We start from the raw sequence: 18,218 nt of genomic DNA on the forward strand, positions 1-18,218 counted from the left end.
GGGGGTCCCCAGCAAAAGGTGTTAATACATTTTCACCCCTTTATCCATATTGTATACGTTGGCTATTCAAAAATAGCAGTTGTACAAGCTCACAGCGCGGCACGAAGTGACGCGCTGTGAGCTTGTAGATCTGCAATTTTTGATTTTTTTTCGAAGAAGAATTTTGGAGAGTTTTTTTTTTTTTTAACACGAATCTTCTCTTGTGGGGGTCCCTGGCACAAAACATTTTCAGATGGGGGTCCGCGGAAAAATGTATATCAATTTAGGGGTCCTTGGCATGAAAAAGGTTGAAAACCACTGCTCTATCCACCTGTTTCCGCGGGAATTTACTGGAGCAAAAATCCTGTGTGGGAAACATCCTGCGGGGGGACCGGAAGTAGGAAATAGCGGCTCAGTGTGTTTACATTTGCCAGCAGAACGTAGCTGTACGGGCCTTTTGCATGTAGTTGAAGCGCAAGGGGGCGGGGGGGGAGAGAGTCAGCGCACTGAAGTCAAGGCACAGACTACTGTGTTGTTGACGGACAACGGATGCACGCTTATGAGAAACAACACAAATAAAACCTGGCAAAACAGTTGCGTGCATTAGCGCAAGATGAGGATAAATGAAACATTCAGTCTAAATGTCCAGCAACTACTACCAATACTTTTGTATTTGAAACCTTACATTTCTCTAAATATTATAAACTCTTAGGACAGCCTAATACAAATATAATTTATGAAAAGGCTACTATAGGCTACAGTGAAGTCGGACTGAATGACTGAAACGTTTTTTCTTTTTTAACTCTCTTGGTGATTATCTGGCACAGTAGTTGTGGATTAGCAAACTGGACATTAATGTTTCCTTTTCGCGTGCGAATTACTGGACATTTAGACTGAATGTTTCCTTTACCCTCATCTTGCACTAATGCACGCAACTGTTTTGCCATGTTTTATTTGTGTTGTTTCTCATAATAAGCGTGCATCCGTTGTCTGTCAACAACACAGTAGTCTGTAGTGTGCCTTGACTTCAGTGCGCTGACTCTCTCCCCATGCACCGCCCCCCCGCCCCCTTGCGCTTCAACTACATGCAAAAGGCCCGTTCGCCAGCTGCGAACGAGCTACGTTCTGCTGGCAAATGTAAACACACTGAGCCGCTATTTCCTACTTCCGGTCCCCCCGCAGGATGTTTCCCACACAGGATTTTTGCTCCAGTAAATTCCCACGGAAACAGGTGGATAGGATTTCACCTGTTCCCCTTTTTCCTTATGGTAGTTTTCCCACGGTAGATGTACAGTGAGACGGTGAGCAGGTAGGTCAGCGGTGTTCAGTATCGCTCTTCACTTCACAACTGGACACACGTGACATCGGAAACGATTCCGCCCTACTCCGCGCGTCAGCAGTCAGGGGTTCGTTTTGGCCGTCAATCACGGCACGTCTTTTCCGGGACTTGTCAGAATCTAGTCGTATAAAAAAATATCCCATAATATTTTTATATACGATTAGATTCTAGCCAATTCCCTTAACACATTGACCGCCGGAGGTTAATCTCATAATGTACTCACCAGTGCCAACGTTTTATTGTTGTTTTTTGTTTTTTTCACGTCGCCATAGACCTCATTAAAATCCTTAAAGGGTCTACACCATGAAAATCAATTTTTCTTGTTTTTTTGTATTTTTTGGGGTCCCCAGTGTCTCTTGTACCCAAAAAAACGTTTTTTTTTTAAATTCAGTCATTCCTTCTCATTTCATGGATTTCCAGAATGGGCGTGTCTGAACAGGCGATCTCAGAATGGAAATGTTGATGATGTCACAAACATTTTTGATGGCAAACCCAATGTTAAATGAAAAGTGCCCGAATCGCTCCGAAACTTTTTCTACCCCCCCTAAGTGGGGGTCTACGAACAAATACTTCGGGCTCGGATTTTGGCTCCGCCCCCCGGAAGTGGGTGAAACAGGCACCTCAAACACTTGGTGGAATTGTTCAAAAATGTTCAAAGTGTTTTTTTTTCTTAATAATTTTTTAATAATTTTTAATAATAAAACAGACAGAATTGCTCAGTAGCCCCCCCCTGCCCAAGAGGACGTTTTGGTATTGCAGCTGAAAGTGCTGTATAAGCCAGAGACAATTGACTTGGGATGAGTATATCTGAGTGATGATTTAGGCTCAAACCTTTTGAAAAAGGTTTGAGGGACATACACCATATGATATTAAATATCAAATATTTTTTTTAAATTCATGGTGTAGATCCTTTAAGATTGAGCTGTGCACTGTTGTGTTTGTAAACATCGCGGAGATCTCCCTGCGTCTACCAGTGAAAACCACGTGTCAAACGGAGCCGCCATGTTGTAGTTAGAACGGTTTATGTTAAACAGTGATCAGCGAGGAGAAAAACTACAAACGAGAAAATGGCGTTATAGTGTGCGCTTTAGAATGGAGGCCGACGGGATCGGCAAAACGTGATCCCGAATAATTCCGTTTCCGGTGGTGTTACAATGAAATGTGCCGTATAGAAAATTGAAAAAAGTTTTTTTTTTTCGAAAAAAAGGAAAAAGCACCACAGCCCGTAGGCTACGGGATCGGCGCTATACGGTTGGATTTATCGGCCCGTAGGCTACGGGCCTGGCGGTGGTAGTGTTAAAAGACGCGCCGTGAGTCAGGAAGCGTGCCTTCCCAAATATGGCGGCCCGCGATACAGACGCCCCCAGAGTCGGAGGAGGCGTCTACCTTTATATGTCTATGTCTCTAACCGCCAGGTCCTGGCGAACTGTCTCCCACCAGTGTTGCCAGATTCTGTGAGAGAAACAAGCAACCAGGTCTAGGACAACCAGCCCAAAAGAAGCGACTATGGGCCACATGAGCACTTTAACATATACCTCAGCTATTTGAAAATAGCCGATCTTACAAGCTCACAACGCGTCGCGATGCGACGCGTTGTGAGCTTGTAGATCGGCTATTTTCAAATGAAATCTTGCGGGGAAATTATAATAAGCAGATCTGGCAACCCTGTCTCTCCCCCCCCCCCACTCCTTCATTTTCACCTAAGCGTTTTATGCCAGAGGTCGAAGCAGGGCACCACGTGCAGGCGCACGTACTTGCAGGGGCGGATTTAAGGATCTGGAGGCCCTAGGCGAACCAGAGAATGAGGCCCCTATAATATGTGACTCTCTACCTCCCCCTACAGGCTGGTATTATAATATGTTACTCTCTACCTCCCCTTATAGGCTGGTATTATAATGCTACTCTCTACCTCCCCCTACAGGCTGCTATTATAATGTTACTCTCTACCTCCCCCTACAGGCTGGTATTATAATATGTTACTCTCTACCTCCCCCTACAGGCTGGTATTATAATATGTTACTCTCTACCTCCCCCTACAGGCTGCTATTATAATGTTACTCTCTACCTCCCCCTACAGGCTGGTATTATAATGCTACTCTCTATCTCCCCCTACAGACTGGTATTATAATATGTTACTCTCTACCTCCCCCTACAGGCTGGTATTATAATATGTTACTCTCTACCTCCCCCTACAGGCTGGTATTATAATATATAACTCTCTACCTCCCCCTACAGGCTGGTATTATAATGCTACTCTCTATCTCCCCCTACAGACTGGTATTATAATATGTTACTCTCTACCTCCCCCTACAGGCTGGTATTATGATATGTTACTCTCTACCTCCCCCTACAGGCTGGTATTATAATATATAACTCTCTACCTCCCCCTACAGGCTGGTATTATAATATGTTACTCTCTAACTCCCCCTACAGGCTGGTATTATAATATGTTACTCTCTACCTCCCCCTACAGGCTGGTATTATAATGTTACTCTGTACCTTATAATTCAGGCTGGTATTATAATATGTTACTCTCTACCTCCCCCTACAGGCTGGTATTATAATATATTACTCTCTACCTCCCCCTACAGGCTGGTATTATAATATGTTACTCTCTACCTCCCCCTAGAGGCTGGTATTATAATGTTACTCTACCTCCCCCTACAGGCTGGTATTATAACATGTTACTCTCTACCTCCCCCTACAGGCTGGTATTATAATATGTTACTCTCTACCTCCCCCTACAGACTGGTATTATAATATGTTACTCTCTACCTCCCCCTAGAGGCTGGTATTATAATGTTACTCTACCTCCCCCTACAGGCTGGTATTATAACATGTTACTCTCTACCTCCCCCTACAAGTCTTGTTTCCATTGGGGTCCTTGGTATTCATTTCATAGACATATAGAAACTAAACAGTTCAAATATCAACACAAAATACAAAATAAATACAAACAAAACAAAAATGCAGAAAAAGGGAAAAATGATTCTCTCTCCTTCATTTTGAGGGACATTGCAGGACTCAGGAGATAGCTTAGAACAGTGGTTCTCAAACCATTTCATGTCAAGGACCCCAACTTGACACTATATTACCAAAATATTAATTATCATTTGTTGTGTAATTATTTCTCAATAATGCATGTGCATGATCAATTTATGAGAATACATTTTCTTCAGAACAGTCAAAGGTACTGCCTGTTATTAGGTAAAGACCCTTCATCATTTCCTTCATCACCATTGCTGTCGTCGTCGTTGTCAGCATCATCATCATTGCAATCATGGAAAGAGGTGTCATCACCACCACTGCTATCATTACCATGATAGGCTCTAATTTCAGTTTCATCAAAGGCACTACTAGTACTAGCATCTGCACTAGTTGACACTAAGTTAATGTTACAAACACCAACGTTTGTGGCACTAGCAGCAGCACTTAAGCTGGTTGTTGTTGTTGCTGCTTTAACAACAGGTGTGGGGGAGGAGGGCCCAGGGGAGGTGAAAAAATTGAATGAAGTTAATTTCGGGAGTTTATTTATGAACTTCTTATTTTCCTCCTTCTTCCTCCGTTTTTGTGCACCACTATCAAAGCGTTTTTTCATCATTTTCCACAATCGGCCAGTAAATCTCTCACTTTCTGTGTCTCTCTCTCTGTAATCTGAGTTCCCAGAAGTTTTCACCAGCTCTGGCTGCGAGGAACACTCTCTCTGTGCTCCACTCTCCAACTCACTGAGTGACTGACTGCAGTCAGTGAGCGAATGCGCTTATTTCCTTCCTACCTAGAATGTGACCATGTGACCTTGTGTTGCCATGTCCATTTATTATAAGCACATTTTTTTAAAGGTATTTTCTGCTAAGTTGCTTGTAAATATTAATAGGTTGACGTTTTTTCCTGGTTGCTTATCTTCTCTTCAATCTGGCAACACTGAATGTAACGTCACTTTCTGGGCAGCTCGGCTTGCAATTGGCTGGCATATGGAATAGACCATTGTAGTGTGAACTGAGGGGGCGCTCAGAGTGAAATGAAGTGAAGCTTATAAAATAAGCGGTCTTGTTGTGGTATTTTCACACGGGATTTTTGAGGGGCCTCAAAAGGAATGAAAAACAGTTTATTTATATTTAAAAAATAATAATTTGGGTAAATCTCATGAGGCCTCCTGACTTGTGGGGCCCCAGACGGTCGCCTAACCTTGCCTACAGTTAAGACCGCCAGTGCGTACTTGTGGCCGCCGGAGGTGCACTCCAGGCACCCGTAGACCGTCTCCCGCTTCTGGTTGCCCATGCCGCAGAGCGCGCAGGCGCCCTTGGGGATGTTGTGGTTGAGGAGGTTGACGCGAGCGTGCGAGCTGCTGTCCCTGCCGTAGGTGGAGGAGAGGTCCGTCATGCTGGCGGCCTTCTCGTAGTAGTCGGTGACCACGTCGTCCATGTAGGTGTCGGAGTGGGTCAGCTCCTGGAACGTCTGGTCGTCTGGGGGGCCGGGCGGGAGGCGGGGGGGGGGGGGGGGCGGGGTAAGTACATTTTATTTATATAGCCCTTCTCACATGAGATAACTCACAAAGTGAGTTATCTCATGTTGAGATTAAAAACAAAACAATGTCTTAACCCACTAAGACCTGAAGCCGATTCTACAAATGGCTTCTAAATCCCAACAGTGTTCTTTCTATGTCAGCGGTGCTCAAACTTTTTTCATGTCAAGGACCCCCCCAAAACGATATGAATTTGGCCGCGGACCCCCATCTCAAAACGTTTATTTCCAGGGACCCCCCAGAAGCAAAGATTTGAGTTTAAAAAAAATAGCTTTAAAATAATGTATATTCAAAGATTTGCACACATTTTCACGATTTTTCTAAAATAGCAGATCTACAAGCTTGTAGCGGTGTACTTTTGGCTCCGCCCCCTCAGCCAAAAGTACACCCTGCGTATGTCACTGATCACATGACCTCAATTAATTATCCAGTTCTAGGCAACATAGAGGGGGGGGGGGACTTTTTTCTTATTTCCACACAACAGCTCTAAGGTGTATTAAAGACATAGTTCAACGTTGAAAATGAGTGGTATTCCCCTTTAAGAGGAGTTTTTTGCCTCGCTAATAACAGGGCTCCATGGATAGCCATGTCGGTCGCACACAGCATATCTTGGAAAGTACTGGCTGGATTCCCGTGGGATATGCTGTGCACCTCCACGCTCGGTGGAGGATCAACCTGACCATTTGAGTGACCCCATGACCTTTCCCAGTGGTGGAAAAAGTACTCAAATGTTTTACTTAAGTAAAAGTATCAATACTGCAATGTAGAAGTACTCTGTTACAAATAAAAGGTCTGGAATTAAAATTTTACTTGAGTAATAGTACAAAAGTATTGATATCAAAATGTACTTAAAGTACCAAAAGTAAAAGTACTAAAATGTTTGAAAATAGCCTAGGTATAAAATAGGACTAAAATGGTTAATGTGTGTTTTATAGTGTAATAATTTATATCTGCAAAGTAACTAGTAACTGAAGTTTTCAAATAATTGTAGTGGAGTGAAAGTACAATATTTGCCTCTGACACTGCGCAAAAAACAAGGTTTCCGGCTATGAAAACAGATGAAAATTAGATGTAAATTCAGTGAAAATTCCTGTATTTACATGAGCTAAACCACTCGGAAAACTCAAAGTTTTCTGAGTCAGTAAAGACTGGTATCGTACCAAATTAAGTATGCGTGACCCCCTGCTGGGGCTGCTGCCAGAAAATCACACCTTCAGCCCTAACCTGGATTTCCACAATTTGGGAGGGGGGAGATCTCCTAGCCTGGTAAACACCCCCTCCCTCCGGAAATCTCATGCATTGCATTGCATTTGGTTTCAGGAAGGAGGGTCTGGGATTGCTCACAGAGTAAAGCTGCCCGAACCGCTGCGCATACGAACCAATCAGCGGCTGCTAGGGGCGGGATCATCCAATCACCTGCCTAGTAGCTTGAAAAAATTAAACTCCGTCTGTCATCGATTCTGCGCCCGGAGTCTCAGATGCAAGTACGCTGTGAAACAAAATGTGTGTCGCAAGCTTCTTCCATTTGACGGAGTGAGGTTAGAGATCTCCCCCCTCCTCCCTATCTAGAGTAATGCTACTGAGCATGTGCAATAAGCCACCTATGATTGGCTGTGACCTATACTAGGTGGGCAATCATCCCTCCCTTATTTTGGGGGTCACATTGTGAGGGGGGGGGGGGATGGGGGCTCACAAGGTGACCCCCCTCCTAGGGATCTAGGGGGGTGGTGCCCCCCCTTATTTTATTTATATATATATATATATATATATATATATATTTATTTATTTATTTATTTAGTTATATACACACACACACATAATATACATACATGATTCTGAAAACAAATAGGCAACAATCTCAGTCAGGTAAATTGTGTTTATTGATAAATAAAAAAACAGTATACAGTATACTTTGGCTATTCAAAAATAGCAGATCTACAAGCTCATAGTGTGGTACTGAGTGCAGCGCTGTGAGAATGCCCGACTTGCGGTTGGAGTTAGTACAGAGGCCTTGATAGGGTACAACCAAAAAGGTGTATTTATTTTGATTGTTCACCGACAATACAAACAATACATGAACACAGGAAGCTCGCCACACAGGTGACATGGTGGTGTCCAGCTCTCATCCTACCACCCTCTGCCCTTCTAACTTGGTCCAGCCCAATTACTCTGGCCACAGGCACAACTTACAGGGACATGTTAAGCTTTCAATAATCACCCAGCATTCCCTATATTGCACTACTCAAACATATTGCTCTCTTATCACACTCATACCCATTACACATTGCACTTGCCCTTCATGATTATAATTCAATAAATACTTAAAATCATTGTGCAAAATTCAACTGTGCAAAACCTCAGTAACAGAGGACCTCAGAACAGAGAGATGTTACATTTCCTCTCTCCTCTCTCCAAGCTCTTCAATCCTCATGGTGCTGGCCAGGCTATGGGAGAATCTCAGTCACAACAGTCCTCTCCTCTCCAAGTTCTTCAATCTTCTGGACTTGAACAGGACACTCTCACACTTTCCCCCTCTCAGGCTATGGGAGGAGGAATGCATATAAATACACATATATTACCCCTCTCCTCAAGACCATGGGGACACTCGCACCCCCCCCCCCCCCCTCTCTCCAAGCTCCTCAATCAACATGGGCTTGGTAGAGGCTCTGGGAAACATCTTCACACTTGGTTGTAGTTCTTGTTCACTTTAGTTCATAGAGTCAATGTCCATTAAAATAATATTAGGCACGTGCTGCTGGTGAGCGGGGGAACCAGGCAAACTGCCCACTCATCTGTCCTGCTGACATCCAGTAGGCCTATGTGCAATTTGCTCAGATGTGCTCACCCATTGTTCAATGTCATATTGTGTGGCGATAAAAGCAGCCTGGGCTCTGTGGAGTGGTGGCTCCCCACCCTGGTCTCCTCAGCTCCTTCTCGACACTGCTCTCGACACACGGACTCTCTCCCCATGTGCTGGTCTTTGGCTGCCCGACGAGAGGATTCTTTCTCCATGGGCTGGTCTCTGGCTGCCCATGTCTGGAGTGGACCACAGACCTCCACATCTCGGCACGCTCCTCCAGCCTTCCCTCTGGCTTCGCTGCTGCCATGGCCCCTGGTCAGCTGATGAGCCCACTCTGTCCTCTGGCACCTCCGGCTTGTCTCCCTCCTCTGAACTTCTTAGCATGGCCTTTCTCCATCAGTCTCCAGACATGCAGTCCTGGTGGTCATCAACTGTAAAACATAGAATAGCAATTAAATTATGTATTAAATTACCATTATTACAGGAACACAGAATGTAAAACAAAAAACATCTTACAAACAGTTCCATATAACTTAGCCTCAATCTTCTCTGTCGGCTCTTCATTGAGGCATTCATCTTTTTCTTCTGGTCATTATTCTCTGGCTGGTCCAGGCGATGGCTTCTTTTCAGAGACTCAAGTGAGTCCTGCAAGCAGCTAAAATACAAGGAAAATACAATTAGGATCTATTTAGTTGTTTATCTACACAAACAACACAATTCCACATCTACACTGCTCTAAAAGAGAACTTACATGTGACTGCAATTTTAACTGGCCAGTTGCAGAGTGCAGACTGCAGCCACCCCCATTTGGAACTCACACCTCCACCCCCGTCCTGTTCAAAGCCTATATCAAACCCCACCTTCCCCCTCCCCCTAATTCAAATCTCCCTTAGTCTTAGCTTAATGTTTTCTTTTTAGCCTTTTTAAGAATTTCTCTCCTGATAAAGTTGTTTGTTTTGTTTTGTTTTGTTGTAAAGCGACTTTGGGTACTAAGAAAAGCGCTATATAAATGTTATGCATTGTTATTATTTAGCTGGGGTAAATTACACAGTGATACAAACAAACAATTCATTACCTTTCTTGTGAATCAAGTCTCAGGGCATTGTTTTCAGAGTTGTGTAAACGGCTCACAGTCTCCTGCAAACAGAATGATTCACAAAGTTAGTTGGGACTATAAAAGCATAAAGGCCTTCTCTCCTTGGGTGGACACACACAGCATGCATGAATCAGTGGAATTCTCAGTCCTTAGTTCTGAAGTAGCCTAAAAACTAAGTAAAACCCAAAGGAAATGTATGTATTAACTCAAAGATAACAAAGGGGAAACTGTAAACTTAATACATGTAACAGAGGATTTTTTCTTTCAAAAAACAAATAATCTGACAACTCTGCAGACATGTAATTGATAAATGCAAATTCAGTTAGTTTGCAAAAACAAACAAATTTCACAATTACGACATAAAGTGTTCCAGGTTTCCTGCTACAGTAATCCATGGCATATAATATTATGCTCTTGTGATACTAGTGCAATACAATATAATGTATCCTACTAACAATTTATAAATACGTCATGTAGGCTTGAAGCTTACCTTAATTCAAGTATGTTGAGTCAGTCAGCTAGTCAAGTCAACTGATTTTCATCTGGCTGCAGTGGATGGCAGTTAAGATTTCAAAAATGTGATAACCTGATTGGCCAAACTGAGAAGGAAAGTCATTGGTTGTGAATGGCTGTGCTGTAGAGAGACACTGCAGCATTCACATGATAATTAGCAACTTTGGTCAAAGCTGTCTGGAATGGGAAATGTTGTTATACTTTATAACATCTCAGAGGCAACTATTGCACTTTTTACTACAATGTAATTAATTAAAAACTTTAGTTAAGATACTTAGATTTAGATTAAGAGTATACATAAAAAAACATAGATTAACAAATTAAGCCCTACATTATACAAAGCATTGCAATGTGATTTTTTTCAAAAGACCATAGTTAAGATTTAGACAAGTTAAATTACTTTTTAGATTTAGATTATTTAAAAAACATAGATTAACAAAGATATTGAAAAAAAATTATATAGTTTTGTTCCATTTTTGCAACGTAAACCTGCCAAACCTGTGTTTTATTGCTGATTAAGCTCATTTGGGGAGAGAGAGAGAGAGAGACTCTTTATATGGCAACATTCCAACAGCAATACACATCTTCATGTTCATTAAAGACAAAACTAAGTGAACCCAAAAAAAAGAGGACCCAGCACAGCGAAGGAACCCAAAGTCAACACTCTGCACCAATGTTTTAAACCTGAAAATCTCTTGCTTGATAAAACACCCTCTTCCTGTTAACCTGTCCTCATCACCCCTCATCCCGACATCTACATTACTATTGTATTCTTGGGAACAGATATGGGAAACGTTCTTATTCACTTAGATTATACAAAAAAAAAGATTAACAAATTAAGCCCTTAACAAAAATATTGAAAATTATATTTTAGTTTTGTTCAATTTTTGCTTTGGCAATGGGGAGAGGGAGAGGGAGAGGGAGAGAGAGACCCCCTCTTTAAACAAAGAGTTAATTTGGATGTCAAAGGAAATGGCCAGTCTCCTGCTGGGTCTTTGTCTGGCAGAGGAACGGTAAATCACTGATTTCCAAATGTATATAGACAAATTTCACAGTAAACATTTTCAACTGTAAATTTCCAATGACATACAAAAACACCAGCAAACTGCGGGTTTACTGAGCAACTGCAATTGCCAGAATTTGCCCATTAATGCCTCTTTTCATGCAGTGTGAGATGTAGTGGAGTAGAAGTACAAGTATAGACAATTGGAAATAATCCTGTAAAGTCAAAGTACCTCAAAATTGTACTTAAAGGGACACTTCACCCCAAAAAAACTTTGTTTCAATGGATTAGTCACCCCATGGAGACTTGAATTCATGGATATTTTTTTTGTTTTTTGTCTCATTCCTAAGACAATAATTTGATGACCGGCAGCGGTTCCGGTAGGAGACACAACGAGTCGTTGTGTCTCCTACCGGAACCGCTGCCTACCGGTCCGCTGGTCATCAAATTATTGTCTTAGGAATGAGACAAAAACTAAAAAATATCCATGAATTCAAGTCTCCATGGGGTGACTAATCCATTGAAACAAAGGGTGAAGTGGGGTGAAGTGTCCCTTTAAGTACAGGACTTGAGTAAAAGTATTTAGTTACTTTACACCACTGACCTTTCCTCTAATGCCACCTTTAGATCGAAATGTCAAATAGCAGATCTACAAGCTCGCAGCGCGGCACGAAGTGACGCGCTGTGAGCTTGTAGATCTGCTATTTTTGAAATGCCAACGTACACAAGTATTAACGTACACGTACACGTGTATTAACATCTTTTGCTGGGGACCCCCTGGAACCCCCTCGAGGAGACCACTGGTGGTCCCCGGACCACTGGTTGAGAACCACTGCTTCTAAATAAAGATCTGGAGGTCAGAAAAAGCAGTCTGTGGGTGCATAAGCAGATGCAGTACCATACCTGCCCTGAAGGGGTTGCCGTAGACGATACCGGAGAAGAAGCGACGGAGGCGACCCATGGAGAATCGCCCGATGAAACCTCCCAGCTGCTTCCTGATCTGTTCCTTCTCGAAGCCTCCGCACGACTCTGGGGCCACGCAGATGTCTGGACAAGGAACCAGTGGTGGAAAAAGTACTCAAATGTTTTACTTAAGTAAAAGTATCAATACTGCAATGTAGAAATACTCCGTTATAAAGTAAAAGTCCGGAATTAAAAATGTACTTGAATAAAAGTACAAAGGTATTGGTATCAAAATGTACTTAAAGTACCAAAAGTAAAAGTACTCATTATGCAGAATGTCCCATTTCAAGTTTTCAAATGTATGAAAGTCTTTTTGAAAATAGCAGATCTACAAGCTCACAATGCGTTGCGATGCGACGCATTGTGAGCTTGTAGATCGGCTATTTTCAAATTGCCGAAATGTATATAGGGCTGAAGTGAGTAATGTATGTTTTGTAATAATAATCAAAATCTACAAAGTAACTAGTAACTTGTAGTAACACTAATTATTGTAGTGCAGTAAAAATACAAAATTTGCCTCTGAGATGTAGTGGAGTAGAAGTAAAAGTATTGGAAATTGTAAATACTCAAGTAAAGTACAAATAACTCAAAATTGGAACCGATGGATTAATGGATCAATTAAGGGGAAAAAAACAAATCAGCAAAGCATTCTATAATTTATTCTGTCTGTATATGTCGTCTGTCTGTCTGTCTGTCTGTCTGTCTGTCTAACCTGCCTGTTAGTCACTCAGTGCATGAACAAATTAACCACATGAACCCTAGCGTCCATATATGTCCTAAGGGCGCGCTCTCACCGCACTTTTATTTAACCTCTGGGGCAGAATCTTCCAATGCATTGTCAATGTAAATGCGTGGATTAGGGCATTCACAACTAATGATTTTTACCAGTCGACTCATTTGACCACGTAGTAGTCGACTAGTCGAAATGTACATTAAAAAAAAATGGGGGGGGCATATAAAGTCAGGAGGATAATAATAATAGTAAGATGGGGCATTACTATGGCATTAAAACAAATTACTATATATATATATTTTTTTCAACTATTCGACTAGTACCAACAAAGTCGACTAGTGGTTATACTAGTCGACTAGTCGACTAGTTGGTGAAAGCCCTAGCGTGGATTCACGCAAGAGCGGATTTTTCCGCTTGTCGCGCAGACCTTGCGCTTATCTGCTCTACGCGACTTGTCCATTGGAAGCATATAACTGCTGCACTGTAAAAAAAAAAAATGTAAAAAAACAGGAAAATACTGGCAGCCGGGTTGCCATTTAAATTTTGTTAAAAATACAGAAAAACTTTGTAACTACTTTACAACACAATCCTGTAAAATCATTTTACAGTATAAAACGGTTTTATTTTACATTATTAACCAGTAAATACAACAAGCCTTTTCTGCTTAATTCAACCAATTATTAAGTAGCTTTTACATGCAGTTGTTGTAGATTTTGCATTATAAAATGTCTCAATTAACTTTTTTTTCTAAGAAATTTTAGATTTTATAGTGGTAAATACAGTAACTTTTACATAAAGTTCTTGTAGATTTTACATGAAATCCCATTAAATTACAAATAACATTTTTTATCTGTAAAAGCTGCATTATAAAATGTCTCAATTAACATTTTTTTCCTGCAAATAGTTAAAATAAACTTTTTTTTCGCAGCAATTTTTTGTTTTTATAGTGGTAAATATAGTAACCTTTACATGCAGCTGTATTTAGAGTGGTAAATACAATAGCTTTATTCTGCAGAAATTGCATTATCAGGGTGCTTTTACACCAATTAATTCATTCATATTTACATGCCGCTGTCGCTTATTGTACATTTAGTTCCATTCAATTCAATAACAGTGCTCAACTGTAAAAGTTGTATTAATGACACAGTGAAAACAAATTGTAAATACTGCAATAACTTTATTTTCAAGAATGAGCTTGAACTGCTATAAACATATACATTTTATGTACTTACAAATTGTGAAAATGTTGTAATGTAGCCTACAATATAGGCTAGGAATAACATCATTCCTTACAAGGTCTTAAAGATAGGTGCTGTAAATTCTGATGATTAAATTCTGATTATTATAGTGTATCAGTAACATGGGGTCTGACTGTCTCTCCACCTAATTAGCAAGACATTTTTCCCAGAACATTTAGACTGCTTGTACGAAGACAAATAAAAAGTATATCAAAAAAGGAGGGCAAGCTCCTAAACATGTCTTACATGTACTTTCAATTCAATTTTTCAATTTTATTTAAGTGTCAAATTACAACAAGTTGTATAAACAAAAATGTTATAAACTTAAACCCTAGCATATACTTTTGTGTACATCAAATCCAAAAACAAAAAAACAAAAAAAAGATTGGAGGGCGGTGGTGCAGTGTGTGTGTGTGTGTGTGAAGACACATCTGTGTGCACTGCATATTAAAGTTTAAAGGTTCCTGGAGTCAAGTTTCACGTGGGGGGGGGGGGACGACGACGACGTTTGTCTTCTCCACTTTATCTGCATTGGTTGATGGATGACACCTGGGAAAATATAAGAAAAAATATATTAATAATGGGTGTGTATATCTAAGTACTGTGTGTGCGTGCGTGCATCACCCAACATCCACACCCGTTCTAACTACGAGTGTTAATGTAGTCGGTGCAGATTTAGAATGCATTTTGCAATTCTGTGGCTTCGTGATTGATCACAATCAACAGGAAGGCACTACTGCCGATGTAGTCTATCGGCGACTGGCACCTGACCGTCCCTCCCGTGAACAGCTGCCGGGGAGAGGCAAGTGGACCTGGCGGCTTCCCTGCGGTGTGTCCATCCGCCGTTGGAGCAGCGGTGGGTGGACTTCCAGGCCCTGGAGGTCCATAGGAGCGGTTGCGGAGGGCACTTTGTCACCGGGCAGACTGGGACTCGGAACTATGCCTTCTCTGGTGGTCCAGCATGGGACATGCCCAGACTGGTTGTTGGAGGGTTTTGACAGCTTGGGCAAAAGGACTGGCGAAGTGTTGTACCGTCTCTGCCACCATATATGGCGGAGAGACTGCTGAGTGACATTCTTGTTGTATCGTGAAGACATGTGCCATGAGATTGTGAATGTAACCTAACTGCACCTGTAATGTTAGTGTACTTTCTAATCGTGTGGACATAAAATGTCCGTTAATGAGCGTGTACTTACCATATGCATGTACATCTATGTACGCATCTCACTGTGTGTTTGTGTGTGTGTGTGTGTGTGTGTGTGTGTGTGTGTGTGTGTGTGTGTGTGTGTGTGTGTGTGTGTGTGTGTGGCCAACAATCTTACCATTCAAACATCACGCCACTCATGGTCCGACAGAGCCTGGATCAAGGTAGACACCCTAGGATTGACACTGAGACGTGCTTTTTTGCTCTCCACTTTAGTGCCTTTCTCTGGGTTGATTGAGAACATACACCTGCAGTCACAGAAGAAATGCATAGATTATAAAACAGCTATGTAAAGAAAAAACAAAAGTTGATCCTTTTTCTATTCAAGTTATTATATTAAAGCAACTTCATATGGCAAAGATTTTAATCAGGCAGCACTACTTTCTTTCGTTAAATTAAGTGAAAATGCAGGAAAAAGCAAACCAAAAAATACACACCTCTGAAGAAACTCCAGGGTTGATGCCAGCGCTGATGGGTAGTGGATGTTGAAGCAATAGTAGCTTCCAAACATCATGCACACTGCTGACACGAAGGTGGGAATGTTGTCATGTACAATGACTTGGTCAACACTCAGCATATAACGTTTTGCTGAATAGCAGGACTTCCCTAAAAAAGGAGCAAAACAAAAAAACAAGTAATATTCAAATAAAATGTAACACAAACACATTGAGACGTTTTTAGATTTTAAAATGTGTGTTTTACACAATAGACAGAACCGTAGAATGAAAAAAGAAAAAGAAAAAAACTTACCACACACAATGATGGCTGGAGTCAAGGGAACATTGTCCATCTGAACTTCCCGTGCCAGGCATGTTTGCTCCACATAACGGAACATTTCGTCCTCTTTCTCTTTAAAGTAGGCCATCAGAAGGAGCACCATCTCTTTTACATCATCAGACATACCACCCTGCTCTCCCCTCATCAATTTGTACTTTGTGTGGGCGTCCATGTACCTTTGGCTGATCTTTAGAGGATTGCGGTTCAAGTACTTCAGGAGACGTTCTCCCTTGACTTCCAGATTCCGTCCGAAAACCTCTTTCAGCTCAATTCCAGTAAGATTCTGGAAATGGACCACCATGCCAAGTTCCTGGAACCACAATGGCCACTCTGCCAGAAGGTCCTTGATGCTTTTCCCCTGGTTTACCTCTTTTCGTTGTGTGTAGAAAGTCGCCTTCATTAGACCTTTGACTTTATCTCGATCCACATCAGTTTGCTGATCCTCCATCATCTTCATTTTAGCTTTCTTCTGTAGCTGGCTCTGTGTGGTCTCTCCTAGGGGCAATAATTTTTGCTGCCAGTTGATGCACCCATATGTGTCCTGGACTGCTGCTCTTCGTTCAGGACTGACTTCGTCTGTGGTAGAGCCAGAATCAGATTCACCAAGCTTTCGTTTCCTCATGTGGGGAATCTCAGGTCGCCTCTGATTATTTATCCTACATATCAATTGTTTTTTTATAGAGTCATATCCTGTCCCAGGGACATCTCCTGCTATTACATCTTTCAGAGATTTGGGGTATTTTTCCACCATTTTTTTGGCAACTACCTCTGCGTGCTTGGACCCTAACTGAGAACATTTTTTCTTCATTGCAATGACCAGAATCCGGATCATCTCCTTTCTCAGTTTACTTGATGGTCCTTCTCCTCTCTCCAATGAGTGGATAAGTTCATCTGGGAACTGATCCCACGGTATCATGAAGCTCTCCACCCAGTCTCTGTCAGGACTTCGGAAGATGATGGAATCATTTGATGATAAACTTCTTGGTGAAAAAGACTGACAGGATGCAGACAGTCCTGATGATGCACCAGATGATGCAGCTGCACGAGATGATACTGATGCCAAAGATGACGGACCGGGCCATTCTGGTGAAGCAGCACTAGCTAAGCATCCGGTTTCAGGAGTCTGGTCTGAAAAACACATTCATACAAAGGCATACACATAAAGTTACACAATATGAATGTTTGTATATCACCGAATTACTTTGGCACTTGCATCCTGTATTTCAAAAGAAACACTCAAAGTGTGTACCAGATGATATTGACGCCCCAGATGACGGACCAGGGCATCCAGGTGAACCACCACTACCTGAGCAGCTGGTTTCAGGAGTCTGGTCTGCAAAACACACATACATTTCATTTATATTAATGCATTTTACTGTGCGTCTTCATTTCAATTTACTGTATGTGCACATACAGAGACATACGTTTCCTGTGTACGTATATGTGCGCGTGCTATGGAACATAAATCAAGTTTAAGCCATATTTACAATGCAATAATTTACTTACATTTCTGCTTCCAAGCCTCAAGGAGCTTTCGGGCTTGAATTGGCCTCAATGATGACAGCAAATCGTCTTCTGAAAGAAACTGAAAATCATCAGATGTCTCCACCCCCAATTCCTGTAATTTCTCTTCTAGAATCTTGACAATGACCTCTGAAAGGTCAGGTAGGACCGCAGTAATGGCGTTGTGTAGGAATGTCTCCTCCATTGCTGGAATGGGAAGAAAACATTACATTTTTCAAAAGCATTAATGACAAGACTACAGTAATTTGACAATATATATCATATATGTACACACACACTGTATATGCATTTTCTTTTTTTCTTGTGCATGGCCTCCATCACAGTGTCTTAGATAATGTTTATTTCGACAACACACTGTGTTTCAGCGGAATGACTTGGTGCCCGTTAAGAATGTATGATGTTAAAGGATAAAAATCTACCAAGTCATTAATGTAAAGACATTGTAACTTTGTACTCGGTTTTCTCACTGAGTATAGATGGTATTCAGAATAATAGTGAGATTCATGGATTTCCATCACAAAATAAAC

At 41.6% G+C, this 18,218-nt stretch overlaps 2 protein-coding genes across 2 annotated transcripts in view; both read right to left on the bottom strand.

The window, feature by feature from the left end:
- Positions 1-3,014: 3,014 nt before the first annotated feature.
- LOC308081439 (pejvakin-like) overlaps positions 3,015-18,218 on the bottom strand; it is a gene marked incomplete at both ends in the record, with an annotated part of 30,341 nt that continues 15,137 nt past the window's right edge. The window contains 3 exons of the mRNA XM_080457806.1: positions 3,015-3,071; positions 5,534-5,781; positions 12,156-12,299. Of these exons, the coding sequence (XP_080313932.1) occupies positions 3,015-3,071; positions 5,534-5,781; positions 12,156-12,299 (449 nt within the window). The remainder of the gene's footprint in view (positions 3,072-5,533; positions 5,782-12,155; positions 12,300-18,218) is intronic.
- On the bottom strand, positions 14,656-17,875 carry LOC308081440 (uncharacterized protein; the record flags this gene model as incomplete). Its single annotated transcript, XM_080457807.1, has 6 exons — positions 14,656-14,735; positions 15,509-15,638; positions 15,828-15,996; positions 16,141-17,295; positions 17,417-17,500; positions 17,674-17,875. The coding sequence occupies 5 exons, from the start codon at positions 17,873-17,875 to the stop codon at positions 15,512-15,514; spliced, it is 1,737 nt and encodes a 578-aa protein (XP_080313933.1). The 3' UTR covers positions 14,656-14,735; positions 15,509-15,511.

The sequence above is a fragment of the Gymnoscopelus braueri genome, assembly GCF_963280865.1.
Source record: "Gymnoscopelus braueri genome assembly, contig: SCAFFOLD_199, whole genome shotgun sequence".
Taxonomy (NCBI): Eukaryota; Metazoa; Chordata; class Actinopteri; order Myctophiformes; family Myctophidae; genus Gymnoscopelus; species Gymnoscopelus braueri.